Source organism: Enhydra lutris, unplaced genomic scaffold (assembly GCF_002288905.1).
Source record: "Enhydra lutris kenyoni isolate GAN:26980312 unplaced genomic scaffold, ASM228890v2 scaffoldscaffold88, whole genome shotgun sequence".
NCBI lineage: Eukaryota > Metazoa > Chordata > Mammalia > Carnivora > Mustelidae > Enhydra > Enhydra lutris.
Genome location: NW_019154172.1, coordinates 3609498 through 3632828, shown reverse-complemented (window position 1 = coordinate 3632828; position 23331 = coordinate 3609498). Strand labels below are relative to the sequence as shown.

The 23331-nt window shown below is 42.5% G+C and overlaps 1 protein-coding gene across 1 annotated transcript; it reads right to left on the bottom strand.

Annotated features, from left to right (window-relative positions):
• Positions 1-14789: 14789 nt before the first annotated feature.
• Positions 14790-23305, bottom strand: LOC111161935 (myomegalin-like). The gene is made up of 4 exons (XM_022526007.1): positions 23113-23305; positions 17791-18024; positions 16346-16477; positions 14790-15025 (listed from the first exon to the last, which is right to left on the bottom strand). The coding sequence occupies exons 1-4, from the start codon at positions 23279-23281 to the stop codon at positions 14946-14948; spliced, it is 615 nt and encodes a 204-aa protein (XP_022381715.1). The 5' UTR covers positions 23282-23305; the 3' UTR covers positions 14790-14945.
• Positions 23306-23331: the final 26 nt, after the last annotated feature.

Below are 23331 nucleotides of genomic sequence, written 5' to 3'. Positions count from 1 at the left end.
GCAGGCTACCCACTGAGCAGAGACCCTGATGTGGGGCTCAATCCCAGGACTCTGGGATCATGACCTGAGCCAAAAGTAGAGGCTTTAACCCACTGAGCCACCCAGGTGCCCCAGTAATTCATCAGTCTTATGTAACACCTAGTGCACATTACATCTCATGCCCTTCTTAATGTCCATCACCCAGTTACCCTATTCCCCCACCAACCTCCCTTTCAGCACCTTCAATTTGTTTCCTATAGTTAAGAATCTCTTATTTTTTTTTAAGATTTTATTTATTTGACAGAAAGAGAGAGAGAGAGATCACAAGTAGGCAGAGGCAGGCAGAGAGAGAGAGGAGGAAGCAGGCTCCCTGCTGAGCAGAGAGCCCAATGTGGGGTCCAATCCCAGGACTCTGAGATCATGACCTGAGCCAAAAGCAGAGGCTTAACCCACCGAGCCACCCAGGTGCCTTGAGAGTCTCTTATGGTTTGTCTCCCTCTGTGATTTCGTATTATTTTATTTTTTCCTCCCTTCCCCTATGATCCTGTTGTGTTTCTTAAATTACACATATGAGTGAAACCATATTATAATTGTCTTTCTCTGACTGACTTATTTTGCTCAGCATGATACCCTCCAGTTCCATCCACGCTGATGTAAATGGTAAGATTTCATCCTTTATGATGGCTGAGTAATATTCCACTGTGTGTGTGTGTGTGTGTGTGTGTGTGTGTGTGTGTGTGTACCATCTTCTTTATCCATTCAACTGTCGATGGGCATCTGGGCTTTTTCCATAGTTTGGGTACTGTGGACATTGCTGCTATAAATATTGGGGTGCAGGTGCCCCTTTGGATCATATTTGTATCCTTTGGGTAGGTACCCAGTAATGGAATTTGCTGGGCTGTAGGGTAGCTCTATTTTTAAATTCTTGAAAAACTGGTCAGTGCAAATGCCTGATCCAATATATGGGCAGGAGGGAGTAAGGTGCGTGGTGTTGGGTGTGTGTGTGTGTACATGCGTGTGTACACAAGAAATCACAAGAAAGTAGCATGGTAGCAGAGATCAAATTTGCTAAAGTTCCCAGTACTATTTCTTTGTGAGGTGCCACTGTTCAATTGTATATAACATCGTTCTAGTGATATCCTTGGTTAGAACTGAGTTATAGTAAGCGAAGTGGTTCCAGAAGAACATAAGCCTAAATATGGGTTCTCAGAATTTTTTCTGGATTGTTTGGAATTGGGTCTTAGACCTGATTAGATTTGAAGGTATTAAGGATCCTGATGTCAGGGAACATCGACAGTTTGTTGCAGGAATTCTCCACCTTTAGTGCCCACAGTTTTTGGTCACACTACTTTCAAGAATGAAGAGGTAGACTGGATGAAGAATGGTAGGTAGCAAAGCGAAGTTTACTGAGCAATAGTATAAAGCTCCTGGAGAGGGAAGAAGCCCGAGAGGGTTGCCTTTGGAGTTCCTAAGTTTAGGTTTTTTTTTTTTTTAAAAAAGATTTTATTTATTTGAGAGAGAGAGAGAGAGAGAGAGAGAGATCACAAGTAGGCAGAGAGGCAGGCAGAGAGGGGGGTGGGAGAAGGCTCCCTGCGGAGCAGAGAGTCCGATGCGGGGCTCCATCCCAGGACCCTGGGATCATGACCTGAGCGGAAGGCAGAGGCTTTAACCCACTGAGCCACCCAGGCGCCCCAGTTTAGGGGTTTTTATGAGCGCTTCTGCTGAACTATATTGAGCAATCAGGGTGTGCTGAGTTGTGCCAATCAGGGCTTTGGTCATGTATCTGTCTACTGATCAGGTTAATGTCTCTGTGCTGATGGTATTTTTTGCTGACATCTGGGGGCTTATGTCTTAACTGCCCCTTGCCTGTGATACTGACAAATGCTTTGTGGTTAATTGTCTTATTTTAGGACATTTTGCAGAAGTCATTTCTGCAAAGGTTGCAAAGCAGAATGCTAGCGTAGTCCTGTCTAAGCTGCAAAACAGGATGTTAGTGCTACCTTATTTTTGCTGTCCTGTCTCCATATTTTCTTGTTCAGGACCCTGACCCTGACTACCCAACTGTCCAACTAACTTCTAACAAGTTCATGGCATGCAGTAGCAAGACATTTACTCAAGAGGCTCTCACTGTTCACTTTCTTGGTTGACTGAAAACTTGCACCAAAAAATGGCCTATTGTAAATGAAGTTCAAGTGCCAGAACTTCTTTGGTATATTACAGAGGAAAGTATCTAAAGGCTTAAGGAGATCAGGATGCTAGAGTGGATTTATCATGTAAGACAAACTCATTCTCCCCTATCTACATCCTCTGGAAAGATAAAGAAGAACACTACTTTGAAGAAGGCTGTGGGATATACATTCAAGAAGGCTTTTTCTGCATCCTCAAAGTACTCTGTGGTGGCTGTTTTGGAAAGGACAGTGGGAACTGCTGCCAGTGAACTGTGATCCCTGAAATCAATGGGGATAATAGGGAGATGGAGTTGAGAGGGTCATGTGTGAATAATTAATCATCAAAGACAAGGTGATCACAGTTAATACGATGGATAGCAGACCTGAAGCATTAATCAGAATGGCTCAGCACTTTTTGTCATTTGACTCATCAGTGTCCCTAGATCTGAAATAGATGGGTAGCTTAGAGTTTTACTTGATCTATAAAAGCAGAAACATTTTTTTAAGTTGAGTGAACGTAAGTCAGACTTGAATCACAGTAGCCACAGATGCTCAACAAATTCACAACTGGTAGAGCCTTTTGAATGAAGGGAAAATAGTTCCCCTCAAGGAAAGATGCTATTTATATTCTCGGACCTTTAGCGGAATAGCATGTTTGTGCCAGAGTCATCTGAGTAGAATATTCTATTAGTAAAAGATAACTTTATAACAGAATATTTGACAATTCTACCATGATAAATATAACTTTATCTTAGCTTTTTTGGTTATGCTTAATTGCTAAAAATATTATATAAGGATTATCCTTATGGTTATTACCAGTCAAATCAGAATGAGGCAAGTTTAGAATTTGAACATCTATTTGACTGTCATAAGATTTACCTTTAGTAGAAAGCCAGAATAGAGGAGCTAATTACATATTTAAGCAACATTTAAGAATTTTATAGGAACATACAATGAAATTATTTATAGCAACATTTGATATTTTTAACTTTAGCCATCCCAGATAGGTGTGGAGTGATATTGTCTTAATTTGCCTTTGCTAATGGCTAGTGATGTTGAATGGGTTTTCATGTGCTTATTTGAAGTCTTTATTTCATTTCAGGTGAAATATCCGTTCATATCTTTGCCCATTTTCTAATTGGGTTGTCTGTTATTTTATTATTGAGTTTTGAAATTCTTTTTGTATTCTAGAGATGAGTCCTTTGTGGATATATGGTTTGCAAATATTTTCTCCTTGTCTTTTCATTCTCTTAACAAAATCTTTTGTAGAGCAACAGTTTTTAATTTTGATATGGTCCAATCTATCTATCTTTCCTTTTATGGATTGTGCTTTTGGTGCCAAGATTAATAACCCTTTGCCTACTCCTAAACCCTGACCATTTTTTTCCTACTTTTTTATAAAAGTTTTATAATTTTATATTGTACATTTAAGTATGTGATCCATCTTGAATTACTTTTGTTTAAGGTGTGAGGTTTAAGGCAAGGTGCATTTTTTTTTTTTTTTTTTTTTGCCTGTAGATGTCCAATTGCTTCAGCATCATTTGTTAGAAAAGGCTATCCTTCCTTCATTGAATTGCTCTTGCACGTTATAAAAAATCAGTTGGACATACTTGTGTGGGTCTGTTTGTGGGTGCTCTGTCCTGTTCCATTGTTATATTATGTGTCTATTCCTTCACTAATACCACACTGTATTGCTTACTAGAACTATATAATAACCCTGTATAATAACCTACCTAATCAGGTAGAATGATTCCTTCCACTTTCTTCTTTTTCAAGATTATTTTAGCTATTTAAGAGTCTGTTATTTACACGTAAGTTTTATAATATGTGTGTCTATGTCTGTAAAATATTTTGCTGGGATTTTGATAGGAATTATACTAAACCTATAGATCAATATGGGGAGAGTTGACATCATTACTGTCTTGAGATGTCCAGTCATAAACACAGTATCTCTCCCCATTTATTGAGGTTTTTATTTTATTTTTAAAATTAAATTTAATTTTTAAGAAAGATTTTATTTATTTGACAGACAGAGATCACAAGTAGGCAGAGAGGCAGGCAGAGAGAGAGAGGGGGAAGCAGCATCTTATAATTTTCAGCATACAAGTTCTTTATTTGCTTTGTTAGATTTGTACCTAAGTATTTTATTTTCTTTGGGGCAATTGTAAATTGTATTGTTTTTTAAATTTTTTTTTTTTATTTGACAGACAGAGATCACAAGTAGGCAGAGACGCAGGCAGAGAGAGAGGAGGAAGCAGGCTCCCCATTGAGCAGAAAGCCCAATGTGGGGCTCGATCCCAGAACCCTGGGATCATGACCTGAGCCGAAGATAGAGGCTTTAACCCACTGAGCCACCCAGGTGCCCCTGTTTTTTAAATTTTAAATAGGGTACCTGAGTGGCTCAATTGGTTAATCGACTGCCTTTGGCTCAGGTCATGACCCTGGGAGTCCTGCATTGGGCTCCCAGCTCCATGGGGAGTCTGCTTCTCCCTCTGACCTCCCCTCTCATGCTCTCTCTCGCTCTGTCTCTCTCTCTCTCTCAAATAAAAAATCTTCAAAAAAAAATAAATTCAATTAAATAATTTCCATGTATTCATTGTTAGTGTACAGAAATGCAGTTGATTTTTCTGTGTTGATCTCATATCCTGCAATCTTGCTGAACTCATTTATTAGTTCTAGGTTTTGTTTTTTCCTTGGAATTTTCCTTTTTTTCCTTGGAATTTTCTTTATAGACAGTTATTTCATCTGCAAATAGGGCCAGTTTTATTTCTTTCTTATTCATCTATGTGCCTTTTATTTCTTTGTTCTTGCCTTAGTGCAGTGGTCAGAATTTGTGGTATGATATTGAATAAAAATCCTGAGAGCAGACATCAATTTCTTTCCCTAATCTTTGGGGGGAGTGATGAGATAACAAAAGGCAAGGGGAGGATAAAAGGGCAAACTGACTCCACAGAACACCTCCCAGTCTCAAGGTGGGAGTGTGATATATGTGTCATTTTTCAGGCACTCAGGACTGCCCAAGAACAAAGGAAGGAAAAAGCAAATGGTCAACTGATAAAGATCACAGTCCTACAGGACATAAAACTCTATCAGTTTGTAACTGTCTTAATGATTTACAAGAAAAGCACAATCTTGAGAATAGTCGGACCTCCAGGAACCTATAGACTCCATTGCCTGGAGCCCTAAGTCACCTTCTCCCTCCATAGAATAAAAAACCCTATATTATCAGTTACTTGTCACACTTAAAGTGCAGCTTTTTCTGCCCATGGGTCCTATCCCTGTGCATTAACAAAACCACCATTTTGCAACAAAAACATCTCAAGAATTCTTACTTGACATTTCACTTTTGGACCCAAACACGAAGTTATATCAGAAAGCATTCAGTATTTCACCACTAAGTATAATGTTAGCTGTAGGTTTTTTGTAAATGCTCTTTATTAAATTGAGAAAGCGCCTCCTAGTCTTATTTGTCTGAGAATTGTATTCATGAATGGGTATTGGATTTTGTTGAATACTTTTTCTGCATCGGTTGGTGTACAGTATGTTGTGTCTTCTTTAGCCTGTTAATACAGTGAATTATGTAGAGGCCACTTTAGACAACAGACTTGAGCAATGGAAACCTGATCACTGCAGAAGGGCCCTCAGCCACCCCTGGCTGGATAGAGACAGGCCTATCAGGCCGCCCACCTCAGAACATCCATAGGCTTTAACTAACCAGTGGCCTACTTACAACTAGGCACAGTAACCAAAAAGGAGAAAATTCCATGCATTGCCATACTTCATCTTCCCTCTTTAAAAATAGCAGTCTTGTGGCAGACAGCCTCTCCTTTGCGTTCTTGCCCACTGCTCTCTGGTGATAGATTCAATAAATTTCTATCTCCTTTGTTCTGCCTTGGGTGAATCCTTTCACTGACCATGCCACCGGCTTCCACCTGATCGTCGCCCCACATTTGGGGCTCCCATCTGATCAAAAGGGAGACACCACAAATTATATCAATTATTTTTTATTGTTGAACCAACCTTGGCAAACACTTGGAATAAATCCCACTTTGTCATGATGTATAATTCTTTTTATACATTTCTGGATTCAATCTGCTAATATTTTGCTGCTGATTCAATTTGCTACTATTTTTGCATTTAAGTTCATGAGGGCTATTGGTTTATAGTTTTCTTTGGTATCATCTTTGCCTGGTTTAGGTATCAGGGTAATATTAGCCTCATAAAATGAGTAGGAAGGTGTTCCTTTTTCTTGTATATTCCAGATTAGATTGCGTATAATAAATGTTACTTCTTTAAATGTTTCATAGACTTTTCAGTGAAACCATCTGGCCTGGAGATTTGTTTATTGGGAGTTATTTAAGTACAAATTAAATTCTTCAATCTTTACAGGATTTTCAGAATGTCTATTTCATCTTGATTGGGTTTTGCTAGTTTGCAGTTACTGAGGAATTAGCCCACTGCTTTTAAGTTTTGGAAGGTGTTTTTTGTTATTCATAACAAGCCTCTTCCAACCACACCTGAGTTTATGTTAATGTGGGGGACACTTGGAAAGTAAAGGGCTGGTTGCCAGGGGAACTAACTGTGATTAGAAGGTTGGAGTTTCTGTCCTAACCTCCTACCCTTGCAGAGGGGAAAGGGACTGGAGATGGAATCAATCACGAACATTCAATGATTTACTCAATCTGGCCTATGTAATGAAGCCTCCATCAAAAATCCCTGATGTACAGGGTCTGGTGAGCTTCCAGGGTGGTGAACACATGGAGGTGCTGGGAGAGTGGCGAACCCAGAGAGGGCATGGATGCTCTTTACCCTTTTCCACATACTTTGCCCTATGCAGCTCTTTCATCTGATTGTTCCTGAGGTTTATATATATTTTTGTAACAAACCACTAACCTAATAAGCAAATCGTTTTCCTGAGTTTTGTCAGACACTCTAGCAAGCTAATTGAACTCAAGGAAGGGGTTCTGGGAACCTCTGGCTTATAGCTGGTGGGAAGCACGGGTAGTAGCCTGGGCTGATGACTGGCATCTGAAATGGGAAGAAGGCAGTCTGGTGGGACTGAGCACTTGACCTGTGGGATTTGACACTATCTCCAGGTAGACAGTGTCAGAACTGAGTTAAATTGTAGGACACCCAACTGGTGTTGCAGAATTACTTGATATGCGGAAAATTCATATAGCTGGTGTCAGTGAAGTAGTGTTGTAATACTGAGACCAGAGGAGACAAACTAGGGATGTTTTTCTTTTACAGCAAGTTCACTGAGGTAAGTTACTCCCCTAGTTCTCACTGCTTCCCTCAGGGTGCTCTATGAGGCGTCTGATGATGCTATAGGCATTCCTCAGTGTCCCCTGAATTTTTTGAACCTGAAGAACATCTTTATTTTCTCCAGCATTTGCTACCCCATGCTCTGCCATTATCTTGACTTTCTTTGGATAATTTCATTCTCCAAACGTGCTGACTTTCTTCCATTTTTTCTCTTAGCTTTGGACTCTTAGGGCATTGGCTCAGTTCAGGTTCTTAGAGGAAACACACACAGTAGGAGCCACAGTCAGGTCCCAGCTGCAGTTCCTAGGGCGTGTTTAATACACATTCCAGGGCCCCACAGGCTCAGAGAAAACATAGTGGGAAAAGCCCTCAAAGAGCAAAAACAATAACCTTATTTTACTGATGAGGAAAACAGATCCAGAGACTAAGAGATTTTTCCCAAGCTCCCTCACTACTAGATGGCAGCAGAGTTACCACACAAACCTTGGCCTCAAGCTTCTCTGTCCAAAGTACATAACACATCCCAAGGAACCCACACCCAAATTTCAGGGGAAATTTGGGTCAAATTGGGTCAAAATTTGGTCAAACACAAGCATTTCCACTGTTAAACCAAAGAGCCTTTCCTGGGACAATTCTTTTGTCACAATTCTGTAGTCCTATTACTTATACTCAGTTTTCAATGGTGGTTGACACAGTGGGATCAAGGAACACAAGTATTAAGTAAAATTTATCACAGCCATAATTAAAATGTATTGATGTGCTTAAAAGACATCGGGCTCCTGTGCTAGAAGATCTTCCTCCTTAGAGCGGGCACTCAGTCTGCCTTGTTCACCCCACCTCCCCAGTGCCTCCACAAGAAACTGGCACATAAAACATTCAGTAAATATTTGTGGAATAGGTAAATAACAGTTACCAGGAACAACTAACTTTTACTGATGTCCAGTTCTAATCATGTTTCCAAACAAATCCTGTCCTGGGTCTATGCTGAAGAAATAAAAGCATGGCCCTAGGAAAAGCAGTCCAGGATTTGGTATTTTCATTTATTTACTATTATTTTTAAGGTAAGCTCTACCCCCAACATGAAGCTTGAAATCACAACTCTGAGATCAAGAGTCACATGCTCTACTGACTTAACCAGATAGCCAGGCACCCCATAAAGCAGTCTAAAATTTCAGTACCAGTTTCATCACATATCACATATGCTTTAATGGATGATTTCACTATCCTCTTTCAGCCTGTTCTGCTCACATCTAAAATAGAGAAGGAAGCACTAACCAGGAGAGTTTCTGGATGTTAAAATTAACATTAGCTGAGAAAGCTCCCAATCCCAGCATCATAGTCATCAGTGTGCTTGTTAAAAACATCTGGGGAATATATGAAAAATGCACAGCTAACATTATACTCAGTGGTGAAAAACTGAGAACTTTTCCTCTAAGATCAGGAATAAGATAAGGGTGCCCATTCTTACCACTTTTATTAAACCCAGCACCAGAAGTCCTAGCCATAGCAATCAGACAAGAAAAAGACATAAAAGGCATCCAATTTTGTCAGGAAGAAGTAAAATTTTCACTATTGGCAGATGACATGATACTGTTTATAGAAAACCCTAAAGACTCCACCAAAAAACTTTTGGAACTCAGTAAGGTTGGAGGATATAAAGTTAATAATCAGAAATCTGTTGCATTTCTATACACTAATAATGAAGTAGCAGAAAGAGAAATTAAGAAAACAATTCCATTTACAATTGCACCAAAAAGAATACAATACTAAGGAATAAACTTAACCAAAAGATGAAATACCTATACTCTAAAAACTATAAGATGTTCATGAAAGAAATCAAAGATGACACAAACAAATGGAAAAATATTCCATGCTTATGGATTGGGAGAATAAATATTGTTAAAATGTCCATACCACCCAAAGCAATATACAGATTTAATGCAACCCCTATCAAAATACCAACCACATTTTTCACAGAACTAGAATAAATAGTTCTAAAATTTGTATGGAACCACAAAACACCCTGAATAGCCAAAGCAATTGTGAAAAAGAACAAAACTGGAATTATTGCAATCCCAGATCTCAAGACATACTACGAAGTTGTCATAACCCAAACAGTGTGGCATTGGAACAAAAATGATACTTAGATAACAGAATAGAAAGTTCAGAAACAGATGCATGTCATTTTTTTTTTTTTTTTTTTTTTTTTTTTTAAGTAGACTGCATGCCCAGTGTGGAGCCCACTGCAGGGCTTGAATTCATGACACAGAGATCATGACCTAAGCTGAGAAGAGTCAGATGCTTAACCAACTGAGCCATCCAGGCACTCCTAAACTCATGCTTTTATGGTCAAGTAATCTATAAAAAAGGAGGCAAGAATATACAGGGGGGAAAATCAGTCTCTTCAATAAATGGTGTTGAGAAAATTGGAAGCTACATGCGAAAGAATGAAACTGGACTGCTTTCTTATGCCCTACACAAAAACAAATTCAAAGTGGTTTAAAGACCAAAATGTGAGACCTGAAACCTAAAATTCCTCAAAGAAAACATAGGCAGTGACCTCTTTGACGTCAGTTGTAGAAACATTTTTTCTAGATGTCTCCTTTGGCAAAGGAAACAAAAGCAAAATTAAACTATTGGGATTATATCAAAATAAAAAGCTTTTGCACAGTGAAGAAAATCAACAAAACAAAAAGAGAGTTCACTGAATGGGAGAAGATTTTACAAATGATGTATCCAATAAGAGGCTTAATATCCACATATGTAAAGAACTTATACAACTCAACACCAAAAAAAACAAATAATCCAATTAAAAAATGGACAAAAGCCATGAATAGTCATTTTTCCAAACAAGACATACAGATGGCCAACAGACTCATGAAAAGATACTCAACATCACATCATCAGGGAAATGCAAATCAAAACCACAATGAGATATACACTTGTCAGAATGGTTAAAATAAAAAGCACAAGAAGTAAGTGTTGGCAAGTAAGGATGGTGTGGAGAAAAAGGATCCCTTGTGTACTGTTGGTGGGAATGCAAGCTGGTGCAGCCACTGTGGAAAACAGTAAGGAGGTTCCTCAAAAAATTAAAAATTGAACTACCGATATGATCCAGTAATTCTACTTCTGGGTATTTACCCAAAGAAAACAAAAGCATGAACTTGAAAAGATATATGCAGACCTATGTTTACTGCAGCATTACTTACAATTGCTAAATTATGGAAGCAAGTGTCCACCCATAAAGAAATGGATAAAGAAGAAGTGGTATTTATGTACAATGGAATGTTACTCAGCCATAAAAAGAATAAAATCTTGCCATTTGCAACAACATGGAAATAACTACAGGATACAATGCTAAGTGAAATAAGTAAGAGAAAGACAAATACCATATAATTTCACTCATATGTGGAATTTACAAAACAAAGCAAATGAACAGAGAAGAAGAAATAAACAAAAAACCAGACTCTTAAATATAGAGAACAAACTGGTGGTTGCCAGAGGGGAGGTGGGTGGAGGGACTGGTGAAGTAGGTAGAGGTTAAGAGTAGACTACCATGATGAGCACTGAGAAATGTATAGAATTGTTTAATCATTATATTGTACACCTGAAACTAATATAACACTGTATTAAGTATCCTTGAATTTTAAAAAATAGCTGGGGATATAGCCCAAGAAACCACATTTCAGACAAATTCCCTAGGAGTCTTTCTTGCAAAGGAAAAGCCCCACCATTATGCAAACAACTTGAGATGAAAACCCCCAAAGCCCTAACTACAACAAGAGTGACTCAGCTAAAGCACGGGAGTCCTTTGTTCAGGGTGGTCTTTCAATGGTACCTGTTCCCCTTTTCTGGAAACAGTGTCCCAGCTGATTTGGGAAACAAAAGCACTGCTTCCCCAGTGCATGTCTTTGGCTCCTTCTGTTCCCCACTGCCCCTTTTTTCTCTGCTCTAACTGCTGGGTGATCTCCGCTCTCTATGGAGCATTTCCATCATGAGGTATCCTGTTATTGTCTTCTCCTCTTGGTGAAAGAGAGGATGGAGATTAGTCTGGATCTCCATAGTTCTAGGATTTCTGCTAAGCCACCTCAGTGAGCTGAAAGAAATCACAACTGATATAAGTCAGGTCAAACAATAGGATCCCAGAGGACGAGGAGATCATAAGGGCAGCCCCTCCTGGGGGGTAGAGCAGTGGCATGATCAATGTCAGATCTTTTAACATGGGGAAAACATAGCAGCTATATTATGAAGAGGATGCTGCCATGGAGAGAGAGGAGGGTGAGGACCATTGCGAGGAGTGTGAGAAGAGACAAAAAAGTAGATTAAATGAAGACGGAAACAAATGGTGTTTAACTTGGGTGGGGAGGAGGATATTTACCATTGAGATAGAGTTCCGTGAGACTCCTTTTCTGGGAGAGTGCTGGATCTGGGAGAGGGAGGCTCAGCATGCCAGAGCTTAAAGACTGGGGGCTTGCAGCCCCCAAATTGCCAGCAACTGTCTGGAGTTACAAGCACAGACTTAGAATGTAAGGAGAGCTTCTTACCCAGAGAGCCTCTGCCTTTTGGTTGTCTAGCTAAACCCAACACCCAGTGCAACCTGCTCTAAAAGTCTACTCTCTGGGCATTGTCTATTTTAGCAGCCATTTGCAGTCTTTTTATACATTTCTGCCAAAATTGCCAACCAACCACCTCTAAAAACCCAAAATACTGTTGCTTGTTCAATCCTCTCTATGTAAGTACAATATCAAGGCATACATATTCCCACCTTCCCACCCTTACTGAGGACTGTCAAAAAGTCAATCCTCATTCCCTTGTAATTAAAATAGATCGTATGGCTCCTTCTCAAGTAAAAAATCAAAGAGTTTTAGATATTTCTTTTTGAGTTCTCTCCAGTTTCCGGATGTTCACATTCTTCAAAAAATGAAACTAACTTAAACATAAATGCAATATTCTACTGAGATATGACTCATTAATTCAGTAGAAGGTTTTTCCCCCCTGACTTTTGATATTCTTCTTAATATACTCCAATATCATTTTCTTGTTTCATTTAAATTGAGGTCAATTTTGACCTCCTCATGTCTCACCTCTCACTACCACCCCTGCCTGTGGGATGCTTTTTTGTTTTTGTTTTTAAAAATATTTTATTTAAAATATTTTAAATATTTAAAAATATTTTATTAAAAATATTTTATTTATTTATTTGACAGACAGAGATCACAAGTAGGCAGAGAGGCAGGCAGAGAGAGAGAGAGAGAGGGAAGCAGGCTCCCTCTGCTGAGCAGAGAGCCTGATGCAGGGACTCCCTCCAGGACCCTGAGATCATGACCTGAGCTGAAGACAGAGGCTTAACCCACCGAGCCACCCAGGCACCCCGATGCTTTTGTTTCTGCCTTTTTTTTTGGTATGAATTTTATTCTTATACTTGTTGGTTTTACATTTCACTCTGGTTGCATAAGGTCAATTTCCAATAAATCTCCTTGAATATGGAAGTGGACACACGTTTTTGATGTTGATTTGCCCAGCTGATGTTTTTTTTATACTTTTATTCAGGTTACCAGTATGCTGCACATGAGCGCACTTGGGAGGTATCTTGATTGATTTGCTGAAGGTTGTCATAGAGCCATTGTATATGGCTCATGAATGGGACCTACCTAGAGGGCATGGTACAATCTGGCCTTAGGTACTTGGTGGGTAATCCATGAGCTGCTTGTGCAAGGGTGTTGAGGGGTGTTATGGCTGAGATTGCCAAGGGAGGCTCAAGTGTGGCAAGGGAGGGACTTAACGTGACCCACCTCATTCTCACTGAGGTTGAAGCGCGAGACTGCAGAGGATGCCGTAAACCTGAGGCAAAGGAGGAAACTAGCTCCAGGTCAGGCTTTCAGTGGGTATTGTGGGGCAGAATACAGAGATAAGAATTCAGATTCTTCAGGTCAAGGAGTAGACCGACTGCAAAAGGTGACCGATGCAATCCAAACCAACCCTGGTGATGGAAGAATCATCCTGGGTGGCGGAATCCAGGGCATCTGCCTCCCCTCCATGATCTCTGCCGGCACTATGCGGTGAAGGTGAGCTGTCCTGCCAGTTGGGCCACGGGTTTCGAGACATGGGCCTACGTGTGGCCTTCATCACCCGCTACCTGGGCCCTCCTCACCTACATGCTTGCACACATCACAGGCCTGAAGCCAGCTAACTTCATAGATACTTTGGGAGATGCATATATTTACCTGAATCATGTTGGGCTGCTGAAAACCCTCAAAATGCTTCTAAAAGTTGAGACAATCGATGACTTCAAGGCTGAAGGCTTTCAGATTGAGGGGTACGATCCTCACCCTACTATTAAAATGGAAATGGCTGCTTAATAAAGTGCTTTTAAGGAGGTGTTTGAAGGATGGACAATCTTTAGGGGTTGGATGAAATGCCCAGGTGAAAGTTCGTTTGCCCTCAAGGAAGAAGGAACTAGGTCAAAAATCTATTGGTGACCACAGTTATTATTAACTTTTAAGGATATTGCCACTGGCAAACATAACCTTGCTGGTGGTCTTAGTAACAAAAGGCCTCAAGTTTGGTTAACTCACCAAGGATGTGTGAAAATGCCAAGGTTGGGAATAAAGTCAGGAGAGTGAAAATTTAGATATTCTTAAAAATGTGTACATGCATTTCAATCCCACATTTTAAAAAAAGATTTTATTTACTTATTTGACAGAAAGAGAGACAGCAAGAGAGGGAACACAAGTAGGGCGAGTGGGAGAGGGAGAAGCAGGTTTCTTACCGAGCAGGGAGCCCAATGCAGGGCTCGATTCCAGGACCCCAGGACCATGACAGATGCCCAACGACTGAGCAGAAGGCAGATGCCCAACGACTGAGCCACCCACATTTTTATAAAGAAGGTCAGTGAATTTCAAGAATTACATATAAGCTATTCCCCCAAATTTGAGCAAGCTGAAAAACACCAGCAGTCATAGTAATGTACAGTCATGGTCATAAACATTTAAAGTTATATTTGCTTTAGGGACCCCTGGGTGGCTCAGTCAGGTGGGCGTCTGCTTCCAGCTCAGTTCATGATCCCAGGGTCTTGGGATCGAGTCCTGCATCGGGCTGCTTGCCCAGCGGGGAGTCTGTTTCTCCCTCTGCCTGCTGCTCCTCCTGCTTGTGTTCTCTCTCTGACAAATAAGTAAATAAAATCTCAAAAAAAAAAAAAGGTTATATTTGCTTTATATATTGCTGTAATAAAGAAGTGTTTTGCAAAAGAAAAAAAAAGAAGAAATAGCTAATAGATGAAACTCATTTTTCCTTTAACCTTTTCTATGAATTTTTAGGCCATTACTGGTTTTAGCCTTTCCTCACAAATTTGACTCTTTGTATTCAATACCTATAGACAATAATTTTTAAATAAGAATTTACTAATTTGATCCATTCATTTAAAGGTCAATGTCGATGCCTCCAAGTTCACAGCCAAGAATGCTGTTGGATAGGGCTGGAAAAGTTCTGGAGAACATTCTTCTAGACCATCCAGACATCATGTCACAAGACATCCTAGGCAGAGCCAGAAGAGTGACTCTGAGAGTAAGGATGAGGGGTTGCCAGGGGGACACCTGGAGCAGACTGTGTCGTGCCTAGGGAGGGAGGGAGAGACAGAGCGGCGTGATGTCTGCAGGGACGGAGGGAACTCTTCACTGACTACTCCTTCACTGACTACTCGAAAAAAGCTGACATTCCTTTCCCTCCTTACTCACATTCAGCTGGAAGTGAGAAAGGGAGGGAGAGAGCGCTAAGCAGGGATCCAGTTCGCAGCTAGTGACTCCCTGGTTATCTGCAAAGATGGAACAAGGGACTTATATACTAACTGTGAACTTCCCAGAGCTATTCACTCCTGCATTCCTAGGGATGTGTAGATAGGACCTTATAAGAAGCAGCCATCGTATTCAAATTGAGAATAACTATTACAATTTTGGCTCCTGTGGGTCTAAGCAATTTTTGTACCTTCCACCCTCTTCTCTTTGTCTCTATAACTGGGTACTGCTGTGGAAAGGGGGAACATGGAAGTGACCAGGTTTGGGCTTTGCCCTCTGTAAGCTGAAAACTCCAGTTTGCTTTCCCAAAGGCCCTTTTCTTGTGGTGGAGCTAAGGCACAGACTTTGGGTTCTACCCATGGAAGCCAGATGTGGATATTATCAGAGGGAGTTAAAAAACTCAGACAATCATAGCCCTGGGAAGCAGATGCTCTCTAAGATATACTTTCCTGCAACCACCAAAGTTAGAGCCTTAGAACCTTAGCCACAGAGAACCCCTGGGGGCTTCATGCAGTGGCACGAGAGCGTGATGTGGCTGAGTCACACGCGAGCAGGCTGCACACTCATGCGCAATGGCTGCAGCTCTGGGACAGTCTCTCCCATGAATTAGCTGCTACTGTGATGTTTTAGGGGCTCTGGCCGCCATTCTCCTGAACTTGACAAGGGAGAAGGGATGTGGAAGTACTGGTCTCCGAGTGACAGCCTCCTGTGGCAAGTATGGGATTATGGGCCCTTCATGTAATGGGCAGTGGCAGGTGGTATCTGGGGCATGGGGCCGTGGTAAGAAAGTGGGATGTGGTCCTCCCTCTGTTGATGGGGACATCGTGGAAGTCTTGGTTCTATCATGTGCCAGCCAGGCCATAAGCCAGGTGCAGGACCAGGTAGTGTTGGGAGTTACATGAATGGGCATCGTATCAGACAGCCCTGAGCATGAGACCCAGCTCTGCCTGGGGCAAAACACTCAGTGTCTTCATGTATAAAGTGGGGACAACTGTGCCTGCCCTGCTTCCCTCTCTGGGCAGATTGTCAGGAAGACTAGGGTACTGCACACACACCGACATGCCTTTTCACTGGGAGCCTATGTGCCCTATGTGCCCTTTGAGACTCTAGATGTGGACAGAACCAGTTTTTCCCCTTTCCTACTTTTTCCTTGGTCAGCACTGCTGAGCACGTGTTCCAGCCTCTCCTGCAGGCGTTCATTGAAGCAGATGGACTCCTCCAGGCGCTGGCGCAGGTTCTGGATCTCCACAAGATTCTTTTCCAGTAGGTCAGCCCCTGTTGCATCCCACCAAGACACGGGAGAGGTAAGAGGTGGGGAAAGCCAGTCACTCGTGGGCAGCTATGGAGGCTGCCCAGAACTTCTCTTCCAGATCCCTCCCATCCCTGTAATTCTGTCAACTTCTTTCTCTCACTTGGGCACTCAAGAAGCAGCAGTCAAAGAGCTCGTGGGCTTTCAAACACAAGATGGCCCTCTGTAAGGAAACCCCACAGAGCCTCCTCCGAGATAGAGGCCGAGTACATCTGAGAGAGATGGACACTGGGCTGGAAATCAAGGGTGAGAATCTGCTACAGGCCTCCAGGTAGGACTGGCCGAACAATGAGAAAGTTGGTCTATTTCCTGGTAGTAATCCAGAAGGCCTCTCTCTCTACCTCATACCTATCTTACCTGATGATCCATGACTGAAAGTCTTTAACATCCACCCACCAATAGAAAGGCAAAGGTAAATGCATATTAAATTAAATAGGCAGAGAATAATGAGAGACACTGAGTGTTTTCCTTTAACCACTTTCAGTGAAGAGTGACAAGGAGGGGACTGGTAAGGTGTTAGGACCTGAAGGAGGAAAAGGAGAGAAGGGGACTCCTCTGAGAAAGGCAGAGGATGCACTAAGGGAAGGGGAAAGAGGCAAAAAATGGGCTTCATTTACCAGGACATCTTGCTTAGGGCTAGGTTTTTCTCTGAGGGTTTCAAATGTCTTATTGTTGCACTGTCTGGGTCCCCGAAACTGACATGCTTCAAGCCATTCCTCTTTATGGCTGTACCTTTAGTCACTGGTGGCCAGGACACCTGGCTCTAAACTCAATAGCAAAGTTTGAGAGGCAAGACTGACTTATAGTTGAATACAAAGGATGTGTGAGTGTACTTGGAGAAATAGTCTCCCATCCTGCAGTAAAAAGCTCTTGACCTAAGGAAGAAGACCTTTCCCATGGAATCCAGAGCTAGGAATTCTAAGAACAGTTTCAGTGTAGGCCTAGAAAGATTATAGCCCAGAGAAAAGGGAGCCCACGAATGTGAAACTCCACAGAGAGCTCATCCTCTCTGTGGAGTGCCTCAGAATGCCCCTGACTTCCTGTATTCTCCTGCTTAGCATGAATCCCTGTGTAGGGGGAATGGGAGAGGCACTTAGAAAGGACCAGCACTGGGCTGGCATCTTATTCTCTGGCTGAGCCACCAGATAACACCCCCTTCATCTCACCCAGTTCTGTGAGCCAGGATCTAACAGAAGAATAAAAAAGTCCTTGGGCCGGGAAAGAATGTGCTCATTCCCAACAATGGGCTCTACTTCACGATCCGCTCCTTTGTGTTTACCAGAGGGCTTGGAGTTGGGCCGGTACAAAGAGGAGAAGGAGGATAGGTGCCCAGACGCATTCATTTTCTGAGGCTGCATCTCGTCCCGTGGGCCACTGCTCCCCCGGTGCCCTGGGTCTGGCATCCTGCTCAGTTGTGTGGCGCCGCTTGGAGGGTAGGAGGGCTGGGCAGATCTGGCATCTGGATGGTTGCTGAGCAACGAAGCTGAATCAGCAGGAGTGGCCCGGCTGACATCTGTCCAGAAAGGAACATGAGGGAGAAACCAGTGGAAAGTCAGAAATAAAGTATCTTAAAGATAATTATACTGGGTTGAATAGCGTCCTCCAAAAAGTCATGTCCACCTAGAACCTCAGAACGTGACCTTATTTGAAAATGGGTCTTTGCAGATATAATGAGTTAGAATGAGACGATACTGGATTAGGGTGGACCTTCGTCCAACATGACTGATGTCCTTAAAAGAATAGGAGAGGAGACACAGATAAAGAGACACACAGGGTGAGAGAACCCCATGATGAGGGAGTCAGGAGGCAGACACTGAAGTGATCCATCTACAAGCCAAGGGAGGCTCCCAGCGACCACCAGAAACCAGGAAGAGCATGGCCCAGCTGACACCTTGATTTCAGACTTCTAGCCTCCAGAACTTGGACAGAACAAATGTCTGTTTGTTTTAAAACACACAGTTTGGGGTGCCTGGCTGGCTCAGTGGGTTAAAGCCTCTGCCTTCGGTTCAGGTCATGATCCCAGGGTCCTGGGATCGAGCCCCGCATCGGGCTTTCTGCTCAGCGGGGAGCCTGCTTCCTCCTCTCTCTCTCTACCTGCCTCTGCCTACTTATGATCTCTCTTTGTCAAATAAATAAATAAAATCTTTAAAAAAAAAACCACAGTCCACGACACTTTGTTACAGCAGCCTTAAAAAAATGAATACAGTAATCCCTGGACTGAAGACTAGAGCAGATACCAGAACTCAAGCACAGGCAGTGATTTCTCTGACTCCGCCATAGTAACGTTATTCAAGATACGTCTCCTTTAGCAAGGGAAACAAAAGCAAAATTAAACTATTGGGACTACAACAAAATAAAAAGCTTTTGTGCAGGAAAGGAAAGCTTTAACAAAACAAAACGACAACATACTGAATGAGAATATCTTGCAAATGATATATCCAATAAGGGGTTAATATCCACATATATAAAGAACTTACATAACTCAACACCAAAACCCCCCAAATAATCCAATTAAAAAATGGACATGGAACACAAATAGACTTTTTTTTCAAAGAAGACATACAGATGGCCAACAGACACATGAAAAGATGCTCAAAATCACTCATCATCGGGGAAATGCAAATCAAAACCCCAATGAGATACCACCTCTCACCTGTATGAATAGCTAAAATAAAAAACATAAGTGTCAGCGAGTGGGAATGTAGAGGAAAAGGAACCCTCATGCACTGTTGGTGGGAATGCAGGCTGGTGCAGCCACTGTGGAAAACAGTATGGAGGTTCCTTAAAAAATTAAAAATAGAACTAACAATATGATCCAGTAATTCTACTTCTGGGTATTTACCCAAAAAAACCCAAAAGCATGAATTTGAAAAGATATATGCATCCCTATGTTTACTGCAGCATTATTTACAGTTGCCAAATTATGGAAGCAAGTGTCCACCCATAGAGGAATGGATAAAGAAGATGTGTATATATACAATGGAATAATACTCAGCCATAAAAAGAATAAAATCTTGCCATTTGTGACAACATGGAAGGAGCTACAGTATATAATGTTAAGTGAAATAAGTTGGTCAGAGAAAGACAAATACTGTATGATTTCACTCATATGTGGAATTTAAGAAACAAAAGAACCAAGGAAAAAAAGAGATAAACAAAAACCAGACTCTTAAATATAGAGAACAAACTGGTGGTTGCCAGAGGGGAGGTGATGGGACGATGGGGGAAATAGGTGAAGGGGATTAAGAGTGAACCTATCATGATGAGTGCTGAGAAATGTATAGAATTGTTTTTTGTTTTTGTTTTTTGAGAGAGAGAGAGAGAGAGAGGATGGGGGAAAGAGAATCTTAAGAGAATCTTCAGCAAGCTCCGTGCCAAGCATGGAGACCGATGTGGGGCTCAATCTCATGACCCTGAGATCATGACCTGAGCTAAAACCAAGAGTCAGATGCTTAACTGACTGAGCCACCCAGTTCCCAGGCACACCAGAGAATTGCTGAGTTACACTGTTGTACACCTGAAACTAATATAACTGTATCTGACTATACTTGAATTTTAAAAAAAGGAAAAACAAAGAAGTAGTGGTTAGATGTAGTATTTGATGGTTCCAGTGCGTGCACATGAGAAGAACAAAGGCCTCTCTCCTGGCTCCCTCCAGGATTCCCAGTGCTGGAATGATCCCAGGGAGGAACTGCAGAAATGTCTCCTCCAGTAGTAGGTCTCACTGCCCCTCTTAGAAATCATGAGATGAAGGAGATGGAGCATTTTGCTGGTCTGTGAACAGGTAATATACTCACCCTTCATGAGACCGTTCTATACTGGGGATTGTTGGAGGAGGAAGAGAAAGGGAAAATGGCTTCCATTAATAGCCAATGTGCAGAGAACTTAAACAGGTTGATGCTACTGGTGCCTCCCTCTCCTCCTGTCTCCTACTCTGGATGCCTATTGAGGCTGAGGGAGTCTCGGAGGATGGCAGGTGGTGATTTGGATCCCACCCAGAATGGCTCACGAGACTGTAAAAATAATTCTTAAATATAGCTTAGATTGCCTGACTCCTGTCCAAAGAATGACTGGTTTTCTTCTGCATGGGGGATTGCAGAAGCAAAAATATATGGCACCAATGATGCCATGAGAACCTGGCTATGCCCTTTGCTGTCTCCCTTTGCAAAAAAAACCCCTCCTGGGTAGCAGGGCCATAATTCAGCTAAAAATATGAGTCAGCTCCCTTTCAAGGATTATTACCAAGGGCCACAGAGTAGGCAATTTCTCCTCTGAGAAGATAGGAGTGAATCCTCAGTTCCCTTCAACCAAGTCAAGTTCCTCTAAGGAACTGTGCACTTAAGTCAACATCTGGTAGATCTTCTCCTTCCATTATGGATGGCATTACCTAATAACCGATTAATTAACATCACTGTGAAAGAAAGAAGAAGGTAAACTACATAAGCCTTTAGCACAATGCCCGACAATGTAGGCACTCAACAAAAAGGTGATTCCCAGCTCCTTCCAAACCTCCTTTACCCCCTCTCCAGAAAACCCGCTTACTCTCAACCAAGGCCACAGGAGGTCCAATCCATCAGTAATAGTGGTCAGCCTTCTCATGTCCCGGTCTCCCCCAGCCACACAACACGGAAAATATGCCCTACACTGTACACAGAAGGCAATGGGGAACAGCCTCTTGCCAGGATACTTTTGCCTCACAAGGGAAGCTCCCACATCAATCACACTTTTTGTTAAATACTCTAGAAGTTTTGGCTCAAAAAAGCAAAGGAGGAGCAAGTGATAAGCCATTGCCCCTCTGAGAGGATAATGACTTCAGATGGAAAAAAGAAGGGCTTCCATCTCCCTCAGAAAAGCTAGTGGTGGTGGATAAGAAGGCCAATGCCACCCCAGAGGCCACATCTCCAGTGTGACCATTCCTACCAGTCATGGCAGGAAGTGCAGGTGAGGGGAAAGTGTGTCTGCTCCTCTGCCTCTGTCTCTCAGGGTAGCGATGAGGAGGAAGCAAGTGCCTTTGGGCAACTGAGTTCAGGGATGTAGGTAAAACCCCATGGGCCCATTGGAGGAGGTCATGTACATAGCAAGGGCAGCCCATATATTTATAAATTCTTGGATGAAAGTGCAATGTGTATAGGATCTTTTCTCACGTGCAGAGTGTCACAAAGAGTGGAGTGGGGCAAACACTAGCTCCAGAAACCCAGCAAAAGAGGTGTGGGAAGAGTGACTGCCTCCCTGCTCCGTCCCTGGCTGCTCAGGCCACAGTGCAGGGGACCGTCTGAGCTTTCGTGTTGTGCAGGCTCAAGGTGAATGGCACCCCCAGCTGGGCGCTCTTCCGTAAGTTCCCTGACTTCGTTGAGCATCAGTGTCCTCGGCTGTGTTGTAAAATTGGGATACCACCACCTACCTGAGAGATTGGTTGGTTGTGCCGATTAAATGAGGCAAGAGATGTAAAGTAGTCAATAATGTGAGCATTAAATGTGTGCTCAATAAATGTAAACTCCTCTCTTTCCTTGGTTCTTTTTTTTTTTTTAAAAAAGATCTTATTTATTTATTTGACAGACAGAGATCACAAGTAGGCAGAGAGGCAAGCAGAGAGAGAGAGGAGGAAGCAGGCTCCCCGCTGAGCAGAGAGCCAGATGTGGGGCTCAATCCCAGCACCCTGGGATCATGACCTGAGCCAAAGGCAGAGGCTTTAACCCACTGAGCCACCCAGGCACTCCTCTTTCCTTGGTTTCTATCGTCCTGGGAGAAACACTATGTTGCTCTCGTCCTCAGGGTAAAATGAGAAGCAGGAATAGTACCAGGTGAAACCTACTATGGTTTATTCATTGCCTAAAACAGTCAATTCAGGGGAAAAAAAATCAGATCTAGCCAGAGGCAAAGGATGGTTTCTCGGTGTTGTCCTCACTGGGATTTGCTTGCTATAGTTCCCTAAAAATAGAAATGCTTTTCCTGGGAGGGAAATTAAAGAAAACCTGACCAGGAAAAAATAAAGGTTTGATTTTAAATGTACTCTCCTCCTCCTACCCCCCACCACAGCTACCCAAAGCCCCTGCTTGGGGGATTCTGGGGAGGGGCAGGCTGGTGATGGATACAGCCTGAACCCAAGACACGTCCCAGTTAATGAAGGTTCAGAGGACATTGTGGCTGAATTATTAGAATGATGGATGGGCTCTGCAAATCCACAAATGATAAAGAATATTTAGTGGCAAACAGAAAATAGGAACCTTGACTGTTTACCCCAAGGATTTCAAGATCAGAGGCCCAATGTGAGTGAAGTTCATGCCCAAGATGTGAAAGGTGACATGACTGGGTTACAATGATAAGGGAGTGCTTGCCCCTTCCTCTTCCCAACTCATGATTCCTCCCCTCAAGTCCAACACCATGTATGTGCCAGAGAGGGTCTGGTGGCTGAGGACGTGTGGGACTAGGAATGGAAAACAACCACCTGACACCCCTGGGGCCTACGCTTGGAACTTAGTCCTGGGCCTGTGCTCTCCAGGGACATCAGGGTGGATCTGCAGGGCCTGGCTGCAAAGATACCTGCTTTTGGTGTAGACAAAGGAGCAAGCACCTAGCAACTGGACACGGTCTGGGTGCTCACCGGTCACATCCACTGAAGGGCATGCTTCTGGCTCTTCGTGAAGCAGGGAGGTGCTGCTGGAGGATGGATGGGCAGCAGACTGGCCACGGTTGCTGGAGTGTATCTGGGGCAGAGTCTGGGGCTGGGCCTCCTGCATGGTCCTTAGGACTTCCGTCACTTTACCCTTCATATGCTTCTCCCTTAAGATACTGGTAGGGTAAGAAAGAGGAAAAATAAAGG

Excerpts from the sequence above, each read along its gene's own strand:
- LOC111161935 (XM_022526007.1), bottom strand. The coding sequence starts at position 23,281 with ATGAAGGGTAAAGTGACGGAAGTCCTAAGGACCATGCAGGAGGCCCAG. Across the intron at positions 16,478-17,790 it reads GCCCAACTCCAAGCCCTCTG|GGGCTGACCTACTGGAAAAG; the intron begins GTAAACACAAAG and ends GGGATGCAACAG. Across the intron at positions 15,026-16,345 it reads CAGTGCTGACCAAGGAAAAA|GCACGACACAGTCTGCTCCA; the intron begins GTAGGAAAGGGG and ends CTCCCTCCCTAG.